The 19,407-nt window shown below is 48.1% G+C and overlaps 1 protein-coding gene across 3 annotated transcripts in view; it reads left to right on the plus strand.

Annotated features, from left to right (window-relative positions):
- Nucleotides 1-563: 563 nt before the first annotated feature.
- Nucleotides 564-19,407, plus strand: part of DUSP29 (dual specificity phosphatase 29) — a 36,829-nt gene continuing 17,985 nt past the window's right edge. Inside the window, exons 1-3 of one of the 3 annotated variants that reach the window (XM_080823742.1) lie at nucleotides 570-653; nucleotides 819-897; nucleotides 12,006-12,233. In XM_080823742.1, the coding sequence (XP_080679868.1) occupies nucleotides 12,034-12,233 (200 nt within the window). In that variant the 5' untranslated portion in view covers nucleotides 570-653; nucleotides 819-897; nucleotides 12,006-12,033. Of the gene's footprint in view, nucleotides 654-818; nucleotides 898-11,228; nucleotides 11,361-12,005; nucleotides 12,234-19,407 lie in introns of all 3 variants that reach the window. The other 2 variants (XM_080823743.1, XM_080823741.1) reach the window with 2 other exon arrangements.

Genomic DNA, 19,407 nt, shown 5'->3' on the forward strand with positions numbered 1-19,407 from the left:
TCCCCACTGAAGCCCAGAAGGGTTGGACACCTGCTGGAGGTCTCACATGAAATGACACAATGCAAATGAACCCAGGTTTGCAGAGTCTCTGTCTGCTGAGTTTCACAGATTGCCCCCCATACTGCAGCAACCTTTCCCTCTGCACACCCCCCCCCCCCAATAGATGGCTGCCTGAACTCCAGGAAGAGACTGGAGTGGAGAGTCCCTCTCCAGTCTGGGTGCTCCCAACCCTCCCACATGCTCTCCATCGGCTGGCAGACCTCCCCTGTTCCAGCTGTTCTGGCACAAAGCCCAGGGCAGGGCCCCACGGACACCTGGCCTCATCCATCTCGAGAAGACAAAGCTGGGAAATTCCCCTGCCTGTCCCCGCTCTGGGCGGCCATGTGTCCCGCCTCTGTCACTGGGCCAGGGACAAGCGTGTGGGCTCCAGGGACTGGGCTCCCGAAGTCAAGGGTTTCAGGTCACACTGGCCCATCCCTTTGCAAGCAGATGCCACGGGTCTCTTCCCAGACTGAGCAGCACTCAAGGTCAGCATCAGCAGATCTAACCCTAAAAATAGGTTCTTGGATGCCAGTGGAGGTGGCCGGGTGTGCGGCTGCCACACGCCCCACAGACCAGCACCTCCTGACCCAGCCAGGCCCCAGCACACACAGGTAAGGCCTTTCGGCGGGGACGCGGACACCTGTCAGGTCCAGTCGTTCTTTGGGGGCCTGGGTGTGGGGGCTAGAAGACCCCTTTTGACTCTGTTTCTAGAGTGGCAGGGAACAGCTGACATCTTTTTAGCGTGACAGGCGTCTTGTTGCCCCATCTTTCTCTAGAGGCTCCATGGAATGTTCTCAGCCCCCTCCCTCTCAATCTGAGCTTCCAGTTCAGTGACCATTTCTAACGGATAATCGGGTGAGTCAGAGCTAAGCTGGCCCTTGTGAGGCATCGCATCCACGGGGTCACACGTCATTTTCCAGCAAGGTTCTACGTTCGTCCATTCAGCCAGCAGAGGGGAAGGACATCTCAGCAGGAGGGGAGAGAGACACACTGTAGGGACTCACATCTTGTGTAGGGCAGCACACATTGCAAGTGCAGGACTCAGAATCCCAGGGATGAGAACTTCTTCTGTGTTCTGGATGATGCTAAGCATCATTTGGAAGGAGTGACCATTTTCAAAGCTTTTCCCAGTTCTGGTGGGAGGATGAGGATGGGGATGACGGCCCTGGTAGCGATGGGGGGACTGGACCACCAAGGGACAGAGCCACTTGCCAAAACAGCAGCATGTGTCAGTGAGAACGTGGGAAGCCATCCTGCCTCTCAGGCCAGGGCTCTCCCCGTCGATCCTGGTGCTCTTGTCCTGCTGCCCAGTGGCTCCTCACGGGCCTGGAACCGGAGAGCTGTGGGGAGTGGGGGGCTCTGACTGCTCGGGAAAGCTGAAAACATTCCAAGGGAAAAAGCACCCAAGTAAGAAGGGAGGGGGCGTGACGTGCCTGCGTGGAGGGTCCTCCTCACTTCAGGCCCCAGGCCCCGAGTGTCCCTGGTACTTGGTATTCGTTCAGTTGCCCTGACCTTTTGCTGATGGCCCCCTTTTGTTCTATTCATGAGAAAATCACTTTGGCGCCACCAATGACACTTATACACAATGCTTGAAGGGCTTCTGAGCTGAGATCTGTAGAAGAAAAGAGACTTGGGCCTGGGTTTAGGGGGTGAGATGTGGGAGAGGGTCTGAGAAGTTAGGAGGCTGTTCACATCTGTGCTAAGGGTGACAAGGGGGGGCCATGGTTCACCCCCATCTGGTAAGCTGGAAGCCCTCCCTGGGAACATTTGAGTCCTGGGGTGTCACTGGGTTGGAGGGGACTCTGGGTCTGAGGGTAGCATTCTTGTGGCTCTTGTCTACCCCACGAGGGATGAGGAGCAGAGCAGGGGCACTGAGGCTGGAGACCTGGCTGTTCGCACGTCTCCTAACCCTGCCGAGGCCCCACTGAGTCCACTCAGGGAGGGGGCCGCCTGCCCTCCACGCAGCAGGGCTTGGCTCTGTAATGTTTCCTGGTACTAACAACAGGTCAGGCACGGTTCCAAAAGCTTTTCTTTTCAGCATGAACTCATTTGTTCCTCAGAGTTAGAACGGCCCTGTGAGGGAGGGACCTCCCCGTCTCTATTTTCAGATGAGGAAGCGGAGACCCAAAGGAGTGGTGTGGTCTGTCCACGTCCCACAGCCCAGACAGCAGCAGTGTGTACCTTCGAGTCTGACAGCACAGGCATTGTGCTCTGGTTCCTCCCCCGTGGGGTGGAGTGGGGATGACCTCGCGCTCCCCTGCTTCCCTTGATGCTGAACTCCAACCTGGGTCTGGCCCCCAGGGAAGAGCTGTTTGAATTTTTGCCCCCAGGGACCCTTGATGGTCTGGGCCCCCCTTTTCCACAGTAAATAGAGAGCCATGTCCCATAGTAGTCTGGCATGGCCACCAGATGTCAACAGGCTGGAGAGAGTCCTTTCTCCTCCTCCCCAAAGCCTTGCTCATACTTAGCACAAGAGCAAACGAGACTCATTACCCATAGGAAGACGTTCAGGCTTATTTATGCCCCATTCCCATCATACCCTACAGAGACCCTCGGCCTTGGCCAAACGCTCTACCTACTATTCCCTACTCCTGGCTCAGAACTTAGCTCCCGACACAGTTGGGAATTCCCCATCCAGCCTCCCCACTGCTTCCTTATCCCCTTCCATGGAATGTTTTCTGAGCCCCTGTTGATGTGCCAAGGACTTATACCATCTCATTTAGTTCAAAAACCAGCGAGGTGGATATTATGCCCATTCTACAGATGAGGAAGCCAAAGTCCAGATTTGTTAGACTCCAAGGCCAGCGAGAACTCTTTGCACGACTACACACCACTCTGGGATGCACCTTAGGGTTGGAGGCACACAAATGAAAGGCCCAGGCCCACCCTCAGGAGAGTAAACCTTGTGAGCAAGAATACAGTGACCTTCTGTTGACATGGGTGGGGGTGCTTTGTTGCCTGGGTGGAGCCCCAGTCATACAACTTGGTACCGTGTTCCTAACCTCTGACCCTCCTTTTGCTCATCTGTGAAGTGGGGGCAGCTGTTCATTGTCTAAGAGATTGGAGAGTAGATTATCCCCAGGTACACAATACCGAGACAGGCCTACTGAGTAACCGAAGTCTAGACAGGGCAATGGAATGGTGGCAGACCCATGGCGAGGGCTGCACGCCCACCATCTACACCAGTTTGTCTTCTCCCATTCACGGAAGCCTTGTGTTCTGGGGTGACGCACAGGGAGAAATAGTTCTAGAAAGTTGTGGGGTAAGAGGCCATCTATTGCTGAGTTCACGAGCTGTGAAATCTCCTGCGGTATTTCCACACATCCACAGAGGAGGCAAAAAACCCAGCTGCTTAGCACTCAGGAACCACAGCTGGCCTGGTTAGAGGTCACGGGCTCTTGCCCCCAGCGCCAGAGCCTCGTCTCCCCCACTGGGGTCCAGACCACAGAGGTAGAGTCCATCCCAGCCCGCTCCCATGTCTGAGGAGGAAGCCGGGTACGGACCTCCAGCCTCCTCACGGTTTCCGGGAGGCTCAACTCTGCCTCACCAAGACTGGGGAAACCAATTAGGACTTCATAAATTACCACCCTGAAGCGCTTTGAAACCATTTGAAGAGTTAATCAAACAAGTTATGACATCAACACCATCACAGAAGGAATATTAAATTACCTCTTTAAATGAAGGCTTTTCTGTTTTTTTAATCAAAGGATTTTCTATTAATTCACATAATTGCCTCCTGTTAACATGCTTGCCAGAATCGAAAAGAAAAAAAATCTGTTAAACTTGGATTGTGTCAGATATGTTAGGAATTAAATTATAGGCAACAAAAATTTCCTGGGCTTTCACGTCCAGGTTTTAATTTTTTAAAAATCCACAACTTTTATTTCCTCGTTGGGATCATTTTTCTAGGTTTAAGATGCGTAAAGACAAGCACCGACTTGAAGTAAATTAAAAATATGTTTATTTATGTACGTTCGCTGCTGCCAAATTCTAGACCTTCACATACCCCAGAAGGTATTACTCTCCTAACGGAGTAACTTAGCCCACCACCGTAACAGTTTAACTCTCCCTCTTCCTTCAAGGCGCATTCCAAGCCCGACTTGGGTGGTGTCTGTGAGGAAGTGTGGTGTGCATACATTTAAATACAGATGAACTTCCCCCCATGATCCCAATGCACTAGGAAGGTGAACTTGCCATGTATGCATATGCCCCGAGACAGAATGGCCTCAAAGGGAGAGGAGGTTGTTTTAAGATTACTTTAGAAAACTGCTCTCCTAGACCGAAAACTTCTAGAAGGCAGAGATCTCTCTGGCCCAGCATACACCTGGTGCTTAACAGAAGGATGTGTGAAGAAAGCCTGGGGGTGGAAGGCAGGGCCAGGCCTACTTTGTGAGGCAAAGTCAAAAAGGAAAACGAGGCCACCCCTCATGCCCATTTGTGAGCTGCCGGAACACCCTTGATGTTAGCTGACTGAGGCTAAAGCAAGACCATGGAAGGCAAGTTGAGGATGCTGGCAGGGGAAGGGGGCTGCTCTCTTCACCTGAGGTCTGTCTCCAGTCAGAAGGGAAGGAAATGGGGTACCTGGGTGGCTCAGTGGGTTAGGCCTCTGCCTTCAGCTCAGGTCATGATCTCAGGGTCCTGGGATCGAGCCCTGCATCAGGCTCTCTGCTCAGCAGGGAGCCTGCTTCCTCCTCTCTCTCTGCCTGCCTCTCTGCCTACTTGTGATCTCTGTCTGTCAAATAAATGAACAAAATCTTAAAAAAAAAAAAAAAAGAAGGAAAGGAAATTTCCTTTAGAGGTGGATTTACCCCAAAGCTTCAGAGCTCAACACTTACATGGGCCTTTTCCAAGGCCCTGTACCTATTTAGTTTTCCCTTCCCCTTCTTTTCTTATTTCTCTTCCTTTTTCTTTTCTTTCCAATCTATCATCTACCTATCTGTCTGTCTGTCTATCTGTCTATCTATCAGAGAGCACAGGAAGGGGGAGAGGCAGGCAGAGGAAGAAGTAGGTTCTCCGCTGAACAGGGAGCACGATGTAGGACTCGATCCCAGGACCGTGGGATCATGACCTGAGCTGAAGGCAGATACTTAACTGATTGAGCCACTCAGGCGTCCCTAGAATGACCTTCTGACATGACCTAGGCCTGGCTTTGCTACCAGAAGCCTATAGGAGGGCATGGCTCTGTTCGGGGAGCTCACACTTACTAGGAGGGCACTCAGTGCCATGGGAGATGTAACAAACACTTGGCCAGGGCTTGTCCTGAAGGTCACCTTCCTGTGCCTTAGTCCACAGGTGTAGGGGGAGCATCTACTTTGTCCAGAACTATTCTAAAATAGAACTTTCATAGGCTTTTTTCCCCCTTTCATATACTTAAGTGATACATGTTCAACATAGAAAGTTTAGAATAGACTGTGCCTTAAAAAGAAGAATGACATATAATTCCATCATCCTAAAATAAGCATCTAGCCAGTGTTGACTATTTTAGTGAGTATTGTACATGCTGCTTCATAAACCTGTGGTCTCTTCTCTCCACCTGCTCAAGTCTCTTTCCCTTTGATTTCTCAAAACCACCTCCAGCATGGCTGTCTCTTGCATCTAATGGTTTCAAGGTTTAGGGTGACAAAGAGAGGGCTGACATAGCTTTAGGGCACTGCCCAGTTCAGCACCGGGAATCCCTGTTCTCAGCAGAATGGTGTGCGCTGGACACTCCACACCTGGCTGTCTGCGCTCACATCCTCCTTCCCTTCCCTCCAGCAGGGGCCTTTGCCCCTTCAGGGAATATTCTAGAAGGCTCAGAATAATTTAGCTCTCTGTTTCCTGCCACCACCTCCCGGTCATACTTCAGGACTTATTTTTTTCTCATCCAAAGGGTCCCCAGATGGTATTTTTTTTGACAAGCAGGAGGCAGGAGGCGTGTTCTGTTGCTCACGCTCTGTGGTTACCTGGCCAGTCTTTGCAGGCTCAAGGGTCTACTGAGAGATTTAGTTTTCCCACTGAAATAACTAATGTGTCTCTCCACCTGGCTGCTCCCATCCTCCACCTTAGAAAGCATTCAGGTTGGGTTTTTGTTAATTTGGTGTTTTTTTTTTAATTTTTAAAAAAGATTTATCTAGGAGTGCCTGGGTGGCTCAGTGGGTTGAAACCTCTGCCTTCAGCTCGGATCATGATCCCAGGGTCCTGGGTTTTGAAGCCTCTGCCTTCAGCTCGGGTCATGATCCCAGGGTCCTGGGATCGAGCCCCGCATCGGGCTCTTTGCTCAGTGGGGGGCCTGCTTCCTCTCTCTCTTTCTGCCTCTCTGCCTACTTGTGATCTCTGTCTGTCAAATAAATAAATAAAATCTTAAAAAAGAGAGATTTATCTATTTATTTATTTACTTGAGAGGAAGAGCCCATGACGCATGTGCAGGAGGGGCAGGAGAGGCAGAGAGAATCTCAAACTGACTCCTTGCTGAGCGTGGATCCTGATGCAGGGCTCGATCCCACAACCCTGAGATCATGACCTGAACCTGTACCAAGAGTCAGGCACTCAACCAGCTGTGCCTATTTGCTTGTTTTATCAAGAAAGCTCCATTTTACCAAGAAAAAAGTGACACTCAAGGGGGATGCAAAGTACAGACCTGAGCGTCTTCAGTGATCATTCGAGCTGTGAGAGCAGACAAGGGCCTGAGCCAGTGGATGTAGGGAGAGAGGGACAAGGAGGTGGAGGCGTCCCAGGAAAGTGGCAGGTCCCGGAGGCAAGGAAGATAGAGTGGAAATCACAAATTAGAAGTCACAGGCAGCTTCCTGCCCAGATGTTCTGTTTGGTCAGCACAGTTTAAAAATATAGACATGGTGATTTATTATAAAATATGATTATTTATTCAAAGAATCCCAAAATAGAAAAGAGAAAAAAAAAAAAAAAACCTCCCAGAGTCCTGCCACTTGCTCACAGCATTGACATTTTGACATTTTTCTTCTAGTTAAAAATCAACAACAACAACAACAAAACCCAAAAAACTAATAAGGTATTTTGTTTTGTTTTTACATAAAGTCCAATCACGGTGTCGAAATGACGGTTTTGAATTCATTCGAAGCCTTCCCTCATTGTGCAGGGGACACCCTTAACCAAACATGAGCTGTACCATCAAAAAATATGAAAAGGATGGGGTGCCTGGGTGGCTCATTGGGTTAAGCCTCTGCCTTCGGCTCGGGTCATGATCCCAGTGTCCTGGGATCAAACCCCACATCGGGCTCTCTGCTCAGCCGGGAGCCTGCTTCCTCCTCTCTGCCTGCCTCTCTGCCTACTTGTGATCTCTGTCTGTCAAATTAAAAAAAAAAAAAAAGAAAAGGAGTCAGATTTAACAAGGGGCCCCTATGTGAATTATTCCTGGAAACAGCATCTCAAAGTCAAGTCCACTGTTCCACAGAGGGAAATGTCACTCTAGGCTTTTGTGGTCAACTATCACTTGGCCTCTGAATTCTCTGTGATCTCAGTATCTTCAAATGTTTTAAAATTAGCAGTAAAGTGTCTTAACTTGGGTTCCCTTGAGAGCTGACCCTGAGACCAGGGCTTGGGTTCAAGTTCTTTATGTGGAGATGCTTTAGGAGTGGGGAGCAGAGTGAGGTGAGTCTGGGAGGGAAGAGAGCCCAGACAGGATGAGTGTGAGCAGGTTACCTCTCCAGGACATTGTGTAGAACAGACTTCCCACCGAGGTCCCACTGAGTGGGGAGGAATCTGGGGTACCTATTCACCAACGCCTGACCCTCAAGAACAGTAACTTTTGAGGGTAACTCCTCCTATTTTAGGCCTAACCAGCACAAAGACCAGAAAATACCGTCCAGCAAGGAGATTCAGGGGCTTGGGGGAGGAAGCCTTTCGTGTAGTGTGAGGGGACGGCCCACTTACATGGCAGCCATCTGAGCTGAGGAAAAGGAACAGGGCAAGGAGAGCATCTCCTTCAGCTGCCTGCATGTGAACAGCAGCAGATTTCTCACAAAACTCTGGCTTTCTGACTTCCCATAAAAATATCAGACAATCTGGGCTCGCATTCCCACAGGGAAGGGCAAGCTGCTGTGCCCATCAGGGGAAGAGTTGCTCCCCACCACTCCCTGTTGCCTCCTGCCTGAGGCCAACAGTCAGGGGGTTTTGTCTGTTTTATTCTCAAATACCCAACCCGCTTCCCTCCACGTTACCTGCCTGGCGCCTCCAGGAAGGAGCCCGAGTTTGCTATCCTGTGAGGAGGAGACAGGCCACGTAGCCTTCAGGCTGGCATTTGGTTTCCTGGGACCAAACCTTTAAATATGAAGCTGTAACAGAAACCTGGAGGCCTCTCTTGACAACCTGCCCAGCTCTCATTATGACATTTAGCCTGTGATTGATATTGTGTGTGTCATCGAGACCTTGGCAGTTAATCTCTGGGTCGAATCTATGGAAACCAAACAGAACAGATTTGTCTTCCCCTTCCATTTTGGCTGTGGTCTGGGAAACAGACACTCTCGGCCTCTCTGAGATTCAGAAATTTGGGAGCCACGCAGAGAGGGATGCACACAGGCCGCCTTCAGGATTTGGAAAGATTACAGGTCTGTGGTTTCTGGACTGTTCTGTGCTTTGTTCTCTCCCCCCATCAAATCTGCGCCCTGGAGGATAATAGATCCCAGAGCTCCTTCTGCGTGCCAAGCTGCTCTGGGTAGACCGCACCACTTCCTCTTCTGTCTGGAAATCCAGCCGAGGCTTTCAGCACGGAGATGGGGATGGGGACGGCTCCCTCCCCAGTGTAATGGTGGAGGAACGGCCTTGGCAAGGGTGAGGTCAGCTTCTGTGATCAAAGGAGTCAGGCAGAGGTTCCGGAATGCAGTTTGTTCCAGCGTCTCCCTCAAATCACCTCTCGAAAGCCTCCTTTAGCGGCAGACAGGATTGTTTGGGCTGGTTTCTGTAACAGAAGTTTCTGGCCATCCCTGGAAACAACTCCTCCCTTTGTGACTGGAAACACCAGCAGGCAGGCCCCGCAGCAGAGTTTGGGCCTGAGCAACCACGGGAGACTATCCGTCCTGCCTGGTGCCCGTGACTCACCTTCGCCGCTCCTCCCTTAGCCGAAAGACTCAGTCCTGCCTCATCCGCTCTGGCTGAGTCCTTGTGAGCACAGGCCTTATTCACCCTCCTCCTCAGCCATCCACTCACTCATTCCGTCCCTTCACTACCTGTCAGACCCTCGGGCTCAAGAAATAAACACCAAGGAGCCATCGTCTGGGAGTCCCTGGGGAAGGTCACCCAGCTCTTCTCCACCAGTCCTGCACCTTATTCTGGGATGGAACTAGGACCCCTCCTCCAGTGAGATATATAGGAAGGATGCTGGACACCTTTATCCTTCTCTATCCAGGTCCTTGTCTCTTTAGCCACACTCTTGGGCAATCACTATCAATCTTCAGGGACCATCAGACTCATTTGGGAGCTTGTTAACGTACTACTCCTGGGCCCCTAGCCCCAGGCCAGGATGTAACCCAGGGACCTTTATTTTTAGCAAGTGCCAGATGATTCAGACAGAGGTGATCTTTAGATCACACTTTGAGAGAATCTAGCAAAGGGTCACCTCTGTTGCCACCACGCCCAGATCAGGATGTTGCAGGAGGAAGTCACAGATCCTGGCTTCCCATGACCCCCAAAGACACACAGCTAGCTAGTGATCCTTTAATTCGTCTGCTGTGAACTTGGGAGAATCCCATTCCTCAGAGCAGTTTTAGCCCTTTCCTTTTCTTCACATTTTTTAATGAAAAATACCAAAGACACACAAAGAGAAACAGTAGCTACTTTGCAACCACCATCCAACCCCAACCACCATCATCCATGTCTAGTCCTGCCTCTTACCTACCGCCACCTCTACACCCCACTCCATACACAATATACTGTTACATTTTCCCAAGAATATTTTTGTAGCAAATCCCAGACATTATATCATTTCATCTGTGAATATTTTGATATGTGTTTCTAAAAGGTAGGGACCGATGGTATAATTTAGCTGTCCTTGGAATTTCCTGCAAATTGGTTGTTAGGTCTAGACTCTGAGGGCTCTGCTAAGATTCAGGATTTCCTTTGGCGAGACTCTCATGGCGATGGTGTGTTCCCCCACAGAAGGTCCGCAACGTCTGATTCTCTCTTCTTGTGTGGTGAACACTCAGAGCTAAATGCTTATATCCAATAGTCCGTCACATGTTGTAAAGTGGGGTTGTCTTTCTTCTTTATTATCTGGAATACTGCTATAAGAGCAGATTTCCCTCATCCACCCAGTAGCACAGTTTGTATCAGAAAGGAGCAACAAATGCTAGGTTCTTTCCCTTTACTTACCTGTCTTCAAAATAATGAGCAGTTCCCCTACATCTTCCAACAGTGAATAATGTTTCAAGCATCGTTATGATTTAAATGTTTGATGTGTTTCAGTCCATCACAGTTATTTTTATTATTCATGTTCAAATTGTAACCTTTTGGCAAGTGGGAACCTCTCTGAGCTGTGTTCTAAGTCCTTTGAAATGATCTTACTGGTCTTTGGAACTAGCAAACTTTATTTTTTTAAGATATTTATTTGAGAGAGAGAGAGAGAGAGAGAGAAACAGTGTGCAAGTGTTGTGTGGGGGCAGGGGCAGAGGGAGAGAGTCCCAAGCAGACTCCACACTGTGTGTGGTGCCCAACGCAGGGCTCGATCTCACAACCCTGAGATCTCGACCTGAGCAGAAACCAAGAGTCTAGAGGCTTAACAGACTGAGCCACCCAGGCGCCCCAGGCTAGCAAATTTTTTTACATTCTTCAAATCCCTGGCCTGCCTGCTTCACACTGCACCCTCACCACATCCCTCCCCCCAGCCACTATTTTTTTCTCAGGAGACTGAGACCCTGTGTTACAGACATCCTCAATTTACAATTCTCCTTGTCTGTGAAATAGAGATAATAATAATAATGCCTACCTCAGAGAGTTGTTAAGAAGATTAAATGAGTTAATAACTGTAAAGCGCTTGGAACAGTGTCTGGCACAAAGTAAGTTACCAGATAAGTATTTGTTAAATAAATAACACTCCCTCCCCATCACTCACCTCCATGTTTCTCAGTCTCGCTGCCCTTTTCTCCTCCCCTTGTCTCAGAGCCTAGCTTCCCCTCGGGCATCTCTGAGTGTAGATGCATCAGTCACTCAGCTCAGGGAACAAACGTTGCCCAATTCCACAGCGAATTCCTTTCCTGGGGGACAATGGAAACTCTTCTCCCACATTCCAGTTGCATAACCTGACAAGCTCTCCAAATATGCATTTCAATCTGCAAGCACAGCTTTCCAGCTTGGAACATCTCTTCTGACCCCTGGTAAGTTAGCACAACTGCTAACCCCCTAGCGGGAGAGCCACCAACGTTGCCTTCAACTGTCCTAACAGGTGGAGGAACCCTCAGGCAGCCAAGCCTCCTTCCACCCCAGGGCTCCTGAAGCTCCCAGAATGTGCATGGCTGCTCGGATCAAACAGGCTCTTGATTTCCAGGTGTGCCCTTTCCACTGGCCAATAACTCCCTGTAGGTGTGGAGAATCACACGCCTGGCATGGCAGGAACAAATGGCCAGAGCCAGCAGATTCCAATCAGATAAAGGAAAAACTAGGCACCAAAGCAGGGCTAAAAGCTTAAGGAAAGGAAGCAAAGGACCAGCGGCCTATAGGGATTTCTGAGGCTTGAAGTCTGTCTTAGGTCTGCTGCAAACCTTCCTTGGCCCATGTCAGAGGGCCGCCAGCCCTCCTGCACTGAAGGAGACTGGAATGTCAGTGACATGTTGCTTAACTGCCATCATGGCCCTCCTTGGTTACCCCTGCAGCCTGGGAAGAGTAAGTGGGAGATAAGCAGGCATGGGAAAGGCCTGCTGCACCGTAAGATCAGCTTATCTCTACCTCTTTTTGTAAAGACCATTCCCTACCTCTGTCCCCTGCTAACCCAAATCCTGACCCTCTCTCATGACCAATTGCAGGAAGGAAAGAAAATCCCGTGGCTCCAAAATGACATCCCGAGAACCAAAGACAAACCTCCAAAATGCCCACCCATCTGCCAAGAGGCTGCTGCCGAAGGGGGAGGAGGACGTGGAAGAGGATGAGTACTGCACCCCAGGGGCCTTCGAGCTGGAGCGTCTCTTCTGGAAGGGCAGTCCTCAGTACACCCACGTCAACGAGGTCTGGCCCCAGCTCTACATCGGTGACGAGTAAGTGTTAGGGCCAAGCCCCACCTCCGACCTCACCCAGGAGAAGGGAGCCAGCCCCGCCCAAGGTCCCACCTTTCAACCGCTCTTAGCCAGGAGTTGTTGCTTTTTTGGTTAGTTGTGTTGTGAGAACTCAGGGCTGGGTTTATCTTCACAGTACAGGAAACCCAGAGAAGGGGCTTATGCAACATAGACGTTTATTGCTCTTTCATACAAAAGAAGTCCAGGGGAAGGTGAGCTGGGGCTGGCATGGCGACCCCAGGGGCATCAAGGTGTCAGGCTCCTGTGCCCCTGCCCCACCATCCTGAGGGTGTGGCTTCCTTCCTCAAAGTTGCTACATGAGCCAAGAGTGCTGCTAGGGGTCCAGCCATCATCTGTGGGATGGATCCAGGCCACAGAAGCATAAAGAGAAAAGAAGGAGCAAAGGGACATCTTTCCAGAGGGATGGGTCACCCAAGAACGCCCTTGCCCCTTGCTGCAAAGAACTCTGGGAAATAGAGGCTTGTACTTTAGCTGGGTATAATACCAGCAAGAACAGAGTCAGTTCTCAGATTGGTGGCACGGGAGCACATCAACTTAGGTGTTGGGAAGCATGGTAGGCCTGGCATTGAGGTTGAGGTCATCGTCTCCTCCTCTAGATGTTTATAGCCACCATTTCCCACTCCTCAAACAACTGGGACACATCTACTATAAATAATATCAATAATAATAATGCCTATCATTTATTGACTACTATGTTCCAGGCACTGTGCTAAGCACCTTGCATGAATGATCTCATTTTATTTTCACAAGAGCTCAATGAAAGAGGACATCTAATTGCTCCCTCAAGGTACAGGGCAGTTAAGCCACTGGCCCAAGGTCTACAGCTCAGGAGGTGGTAGAGGGCTGGGATTCAAATGTGCTTCTGCCCAACCCAGAAGATTTACCTTAACCGGCACTCCTACTCCTCCCTCCATTCCCCACGATTCCCACTCAGGTTCCATCTCCCCCTGGAGCTGATGGCACAGGACCCCTGCATGTGGGACTGCTTAAAACCCAGAGATAACTACCTAGTCATGGGAAATCCCAGGGGCAGCATCTCTTGTCCTTTTTTTCTTAATATTTTTAAACTGAAAAAGTTAAAAAATTACAAGCCCTTTTATACTGAATTAAACGAGAGGGTTGTAAAAACAAAGTGCATCATTTCCCTCTGTCCTCTCTTAATTCTCCTTTGAGTAACCAGTATTAAGCTCACCTGCGTACTTGCATTATTTTATGTACACTATTGCAAACGTGAGGTCACATATACACACGTATAAAGGGGCTTCATTCCTTTTAAACAATTTTTAAGTGGGGGAAGGAATCGTACCATTCTGTACTTTTGCTATTCCGTAGTAGTAGTGCAAACCTGTAATTTATCCAATCATTTCCTCGTTGTGAACATTAGGGGAACCTCAGCGATGGGTATATGAGACTCCCTGTACTGCTTTCTTTCTTTCTTTTTTAAATAATAGCTTTATTGAGATATGGCTCACATTCCATAAAATTCACCTTTCTAAAGTGCACAATTCAGCGGCTTTATTACATTTGCCAAGTTGTGCAACCAGCATCACTCATTTGAAAGCATTTTCATCACCTCAAAAGGAAACCACCTCACAATCCTCCATTCCCTGTCTTTTACCCACACCACCACCCATCTGCTTTCTGTTCTACAGATTTCTTATTTTGGGCATTTCATATAACTGGAATCATAAGGTATGATTTTTGTGTCTGGCTTCTTTCACTTAGCATAATGTTTTCAAGGTTCATCCAAGTTGTACCATGGACCAGTATCTCATTTTTTTTTTTTATTACTGAATAATCTCTGTATTATTTTGGCACCTTTTCTGTAACTCTAAAATGAGTTCAAAATTAAAGAAAGTGCACATATGCTTTGACCCCAATATCACTTTAAGAAATGTAAAGAAATAAGAGTATCAGTACATAAGGAAATATGCAGAACAATGTTTATTTTATCCCTGAAGTAACCAAAAAATGGAGGGTGAATCTGAATCTCTTATCTCTTAGTTATAAAAATGGAGGGTGAATCTGAATCTCTTATCTCTTAGTTATAAAGAATCTGAATCTCTTATCTCTTAGTTATAAAGTTACATAAATCAGTAAATATATGGTTTTCCTAGTATATAAGTAATGACATGGTTAAATATATATTTTGTGTAAATATAGAAGTCTTAGGTTCTCTATTTGTAGTAGGTTAACAAGAGGACCTTCCTCATTGGGTTGTATGGATTAAGTGAGTTAGTATATGTAAAATATTAGTGAAGTGCCTAGTACATACTGAGTGCTCAATAAAGGTTAGCTCTAGTAATAGTGATCAATGTAAGAAAGAAAACAAATCTATCAGAGCAATCACCAAACCCCATTACTCTGAAGCCACTCTTATTAATATTTCCTCCTAGACTTTCTGTGTATTTTATTTATTTGCTTGTTTATCATTTTGGTTTTAAAACTTGCTTTTATCATAATGTATTGATAATTCATTTTATCTTTTTTCCCACATAGCATCTTTCATAAATGTTCTCCTTACTACATACTTCTCATACAGTTATAATATAATGCTCTATATCAGATAATAAAATATCAGGCGATATAAGGTCATTCTATTTAACCACTTCCCTATTGTTGGACTTACAGTTAGTTCCATGTTCTCACCTTCATAAATACTGCAGTGGCCATATTTATGCATAAAATATTTTCATATTTAAGATTATTTCCTTAGATCTGACCCTAATAATGGTATAACTGGGGGAAGGAGGATTAAGATTTTAAGACTTACACTGTCTCTGTGTCTTTATCTATACTATTCCCTTTGCCTAAGATGCCCTGCCCCTCATCTCATCTCTATGTCCAGATTCTATTAGGCCTCCTACACTGACCACTCAAATCACGTCTGCTGTGAAGCTAGGTTTCCCCAATCCCCATCCTGAGAAGTGAGAGTTTTTCTCGTATATTATATACTGTATTTACATTTCCTACAGCTAATCATAACAACAGATACATTGTATCATATACATCTTACCATGTGCCTTGCCCTGTGCTAGTCAACCCTATGATGGAGGTTCCATTATTACTCTTATTTTACAAACGGGCAAACAAGGGCTCAGAGAGTTCACCCATTTGCTCAGTCAATCAGTATTTCCTGGGCACCTTGCTAGGTGTTGTGCGGGATACAAAGAAGAAACTGAGGCTCAGAGAAATTAAGTGACCAGCCCGAGCTCATACCACCAGTAATGGTAGAATTTTTTTTTAAATTTTATTTATTTATTTGACAGACAGAGATCACAAGTAGGAAGAGAGGCAGGCAGAGAGAGAGAGGGAGGGAGAAACAGGCTCCCCACTGAGCAGAGAGCCTGATGCGGGGCTCGATCCCAGGACCCTGGGATCATGACCTGAGCCGAAGGCAGGGGCTTTAACCCACTGAGCCACCCAGGTGCCCCAGTAATGGTAGAATTTATACCTAAACTCAGATCAAGAAAATGTGGTCAATCATGAAAAAAAAATGATATCTTGCCATTTGCAATGATGTGGATGGAACTAGAGGGTATTATATTAAGCAAAATTAGTCAATCAGAGAAAGACAAGTATCGTGTGATCTCACTGATATGATGAATTTGAGAAACAAGACAGAGGATCATAGGGGAAGGGAGGGAAAAACGACACAAGATGAAATCAGAGAGGGAGACAAACCATAAGAGACTCTTAATCTCAGCAAACAAACTGAGGGCTGCTGGAGGGGAGGGTGGGATGGGAGGGATGGGGTGGCTTGATGATGAACACTGAGAAGGGCATGTGCTATGGTAAGTGCCGTGAATTGTGTAAGACTGACGAATTCCAGAGCTGCTGTACCCCTGAAACAAATAATACATTATATGCTATTTTTAAAAAAATGAAAAAGAATGTGGTCAATCAGATAAAGGAGCACTTTTATAGCTGAGGAGGAGAGATCTGTAGAAATGCAGCAGGGAATAGAAGGAGAATGGGTAATGAAGTGGAAGGTGTGTGGGCTTCAGGTCTTGGCTCTGCCAAACACCAATTCTGTGTCTTGGACTATTTTACCTCTCTACACCCTAACAGAGATAGGGCTTATTTCATGTGGTAGAGATGAGATGAATTAAAACAAGTAGAGTGCTAAGCACACAGTAAGTAAATGCTGCTAAGTGCCTGGTACTTGGAAAGCATCACAGAAGAGGTGAATTCCAAGCAGGACCCCAGAAGATGGGTAGGACTTCAACAGAGTTCTGGGCGGAGATGCAGGACGAAGCAATGAATGGAGCCGAGAATAAGCGAGGTTTGTCGGGAACGCAGGGGATAAACGCGGTAGAGGTCCACTCTCAGGAAGTCTAGAACTGAGCCACGTTTGACTACCACGTGGTCAGCTCAGCTTTAGCCATGCTGCAGGAACAGGGGACCCCAAGATCTCAGTGTCCCACCACAGTAATGGGTTATTTCTCACACACATGACGTGTCCGTGGTGAGCCAGTTCGAACTCGGCTCTGCCTCCGTGTCCCTCTAGGACTCAGGATCCAGGCGGACAGAGCAGCCCCTATTGGGGATACTGCCAGTCTTCTGGCAGAGAGAAGGGACGCGGAAAATCACCAGCGGACTCAGAAGTGACACATGCCGTTTATGCCCACACGTTTCAGGGGCCAAAGCAAGTCCTAGGCAAACCCTCATGTTATTAGGGCAGGAAAATGTAACCTGACCTAGGAAGGGGCAGCAACTATTCCAAAGGATAATGCACCGCCTACCACGGCCACAGTCTCATCTCGGTGCAGTGACTTTGGGCAGGTCCTTCCACCTCTCTGTGCCTATGTTCTCATCTCGAAAAATGATTACTAAGAAGATTCAAAGAAATAGGGAATATAAGTACATTTTGTATAAACAAATACAAACATTATCATTACGGTACTTAGTGAGAAAAAAAACCGTGGGCAGATAGATCAGGGCTGGCTTGCATAAGGCTGAACGCTGGCCCAGGGACTCTCTTCAGGAAGCCATGGAGGGTCTGAAAGGACAGACAAGTTCTAGTTACTAGAGTGCCAGATGACAAGTGTGATGCTGTAAGACATGCTTGCCTCCTTGACATCTGACCACAATCCTGCTTCCTTCAGTCAGGAAAAGGTCACTGCCCCTTCATTTCATTCCAGCGCTGCCTGGTCGAGCCCCCAAACAAACACGCTCTCACGCCCAGTCCAGGCAGGCTCCACAGCTAGTGTGTATGACCCGCGTGCGCGGCGGGGGCAGGGGGCGGAAGCCAGCACGGCACAGCACTTGTCCTCATCTCTGCTCAGGGTTCCCCCCCCCTCCACACCCACTTACAAGGGTAATGAGACTCTCACATGCTTACTGAGAGAGCGATGAGTTCCACCAACACGGCAACCACACGGGGTTATAACCCTGCTGAGAGCAGGCACGGCTGCCTGTGTTTCTCCATCTCTTGGAAGGTGTTGCCCAAGGCAGCAGCAAAAAAATCACAGCCGGCTCCTTGTGCATAAAGCCTGGGTTTTAATTTGATAGCTGAATTTAGGTTGAACTTTTCCTTTCCTTAAAAGCACCGAAGATTTTCGAAAGGCAATTATCAAGGCTCCGGAAGGTAGGGTGGTCAGGATCCAAGAGTGAGGACGGAAGCCCTGGGGGAGCCAGAACCGCTGGCCTAGACCGGTGATGCCTGGGACCTGCTGAGGACCAGACTTAGCCCAAAGAAGCAGCTCACTTCTCCTTCCTCTCCTCTCAAGGGCCTCTCTATGTCCCTCCAGGGCTTCTTTAGGGAGAGAGGCAGAATGGTTGAGCATCTGCTCCAAAGCCATGTGCCTGGTCAAATACTGGTCCCCCTGTGGCCTTAGGCAAGTCACTTGGGCTTTCTGACATTCTATTCCTTTCTCTATAAGATATGGATCCAGTGAGTTAATACAGATGCCACTCAGCACAGTGAGAACACACCCAGTGTGTGTGAACTACTACAGATCAGGCAGGGTCTCGAAATTCAACTCCCAGTGTGATTAGTAGGTAAAGAACAGTCATTGTGCTCTGCCATGAAGGGTCCTTCTGTGCTAAGGGCAGCCTTGGGACAGAAAACAGCCCTGGTCACATTGTTTCCATGAGATGCTATGACGAACCCAAGGTCAGGTTGGAAGGAAGGTCCCTTCTGATGGGTTTCTCTGGCTCATGCCCCAACCACCTCCACAGATACTGACCTGGCCTTCCAGGAACCCACGTGACCTCAGTCCTAGGGAGGCAGTGCCACACCAAAACCCTAGGGGCCTGGGGCCAGAACTTCTAGAGCATTTTCCCAGTCTCAGCTTATTCCAAGGGGATTCACCAAGTGGAATGGTGACTCCAAGTCCCTGTTGCTCACCAGCCCAGGGAGGGCAGAGCTGACGCCACCACTCCAGCCTGGTGAGAAGAAGCCACAGACAGACAAGAGGGAGATCTGGTGGGTACTGACCGTGCTGGGCCAAAGGCGCTGGGCCAGGCAAACTGGCCACCCTTCAGGTATTCTCAGCAGAAGTCATCCTGGCAGGCTCAAGGCACAGACGCTCTCTCTCCGCACTCACTTCCCACAGCTTGGTAGGGGATCTGAATTGGCCATAGGCAGAGCTGTAGGGTCAGCATGGAGTAGAGCAAAAGGCCCCTAATGGGATGCAGGGCCTGGAGTTCAAGCCCCCAGTGCAGATGGTCTTTATGTGCGGCCTACAGCAAAACATTTTCCGGTTCTGGGTCTCAGTTTCTTTATTTGTAAAATAAAGGGATGATTTCAAAGGTCCCTTCCAGCTCTAGAATGAAATTCTTTAAGAAATGTGCTATTAAATAAATTAGGCTTTATTAGGTTCAAGCACATACTTGTTTTATTACTTTTAAGTCATTCAAATTAGATTCAAATTAGGTTAACCAAGTGTTGCCCTCCAGAGAGCCAAGGACTGGCGTCAATGATGAGATAAGAATAATTCATCGCCTCTTATCAATCAGCAGTCCCTAAATGGGTGCTTCAAAAGTGCTTGAGTATGCTTGAAAGCACTAAGTTTCTGTAATTTAAATATTCTCCCTTTAATCTTATTCACATCTTTCATTTGCTTAGCAAAATCTTTTTTCTCTTTTCTTTTTTTTCCCCTGCAGTCAGCAGGAGGGGAAATATCCTGGC

This window comes from Martes martes (assembly GCF_963455335.1).
Source record: "Martes martes genome assembly, chromosome: 14".
NCBI classification, from domain to species: Eukaryota; Metazoa; Chordata; class Mammalia; order Carnivora; family Mustelidae; genus Martes; species Martes martes.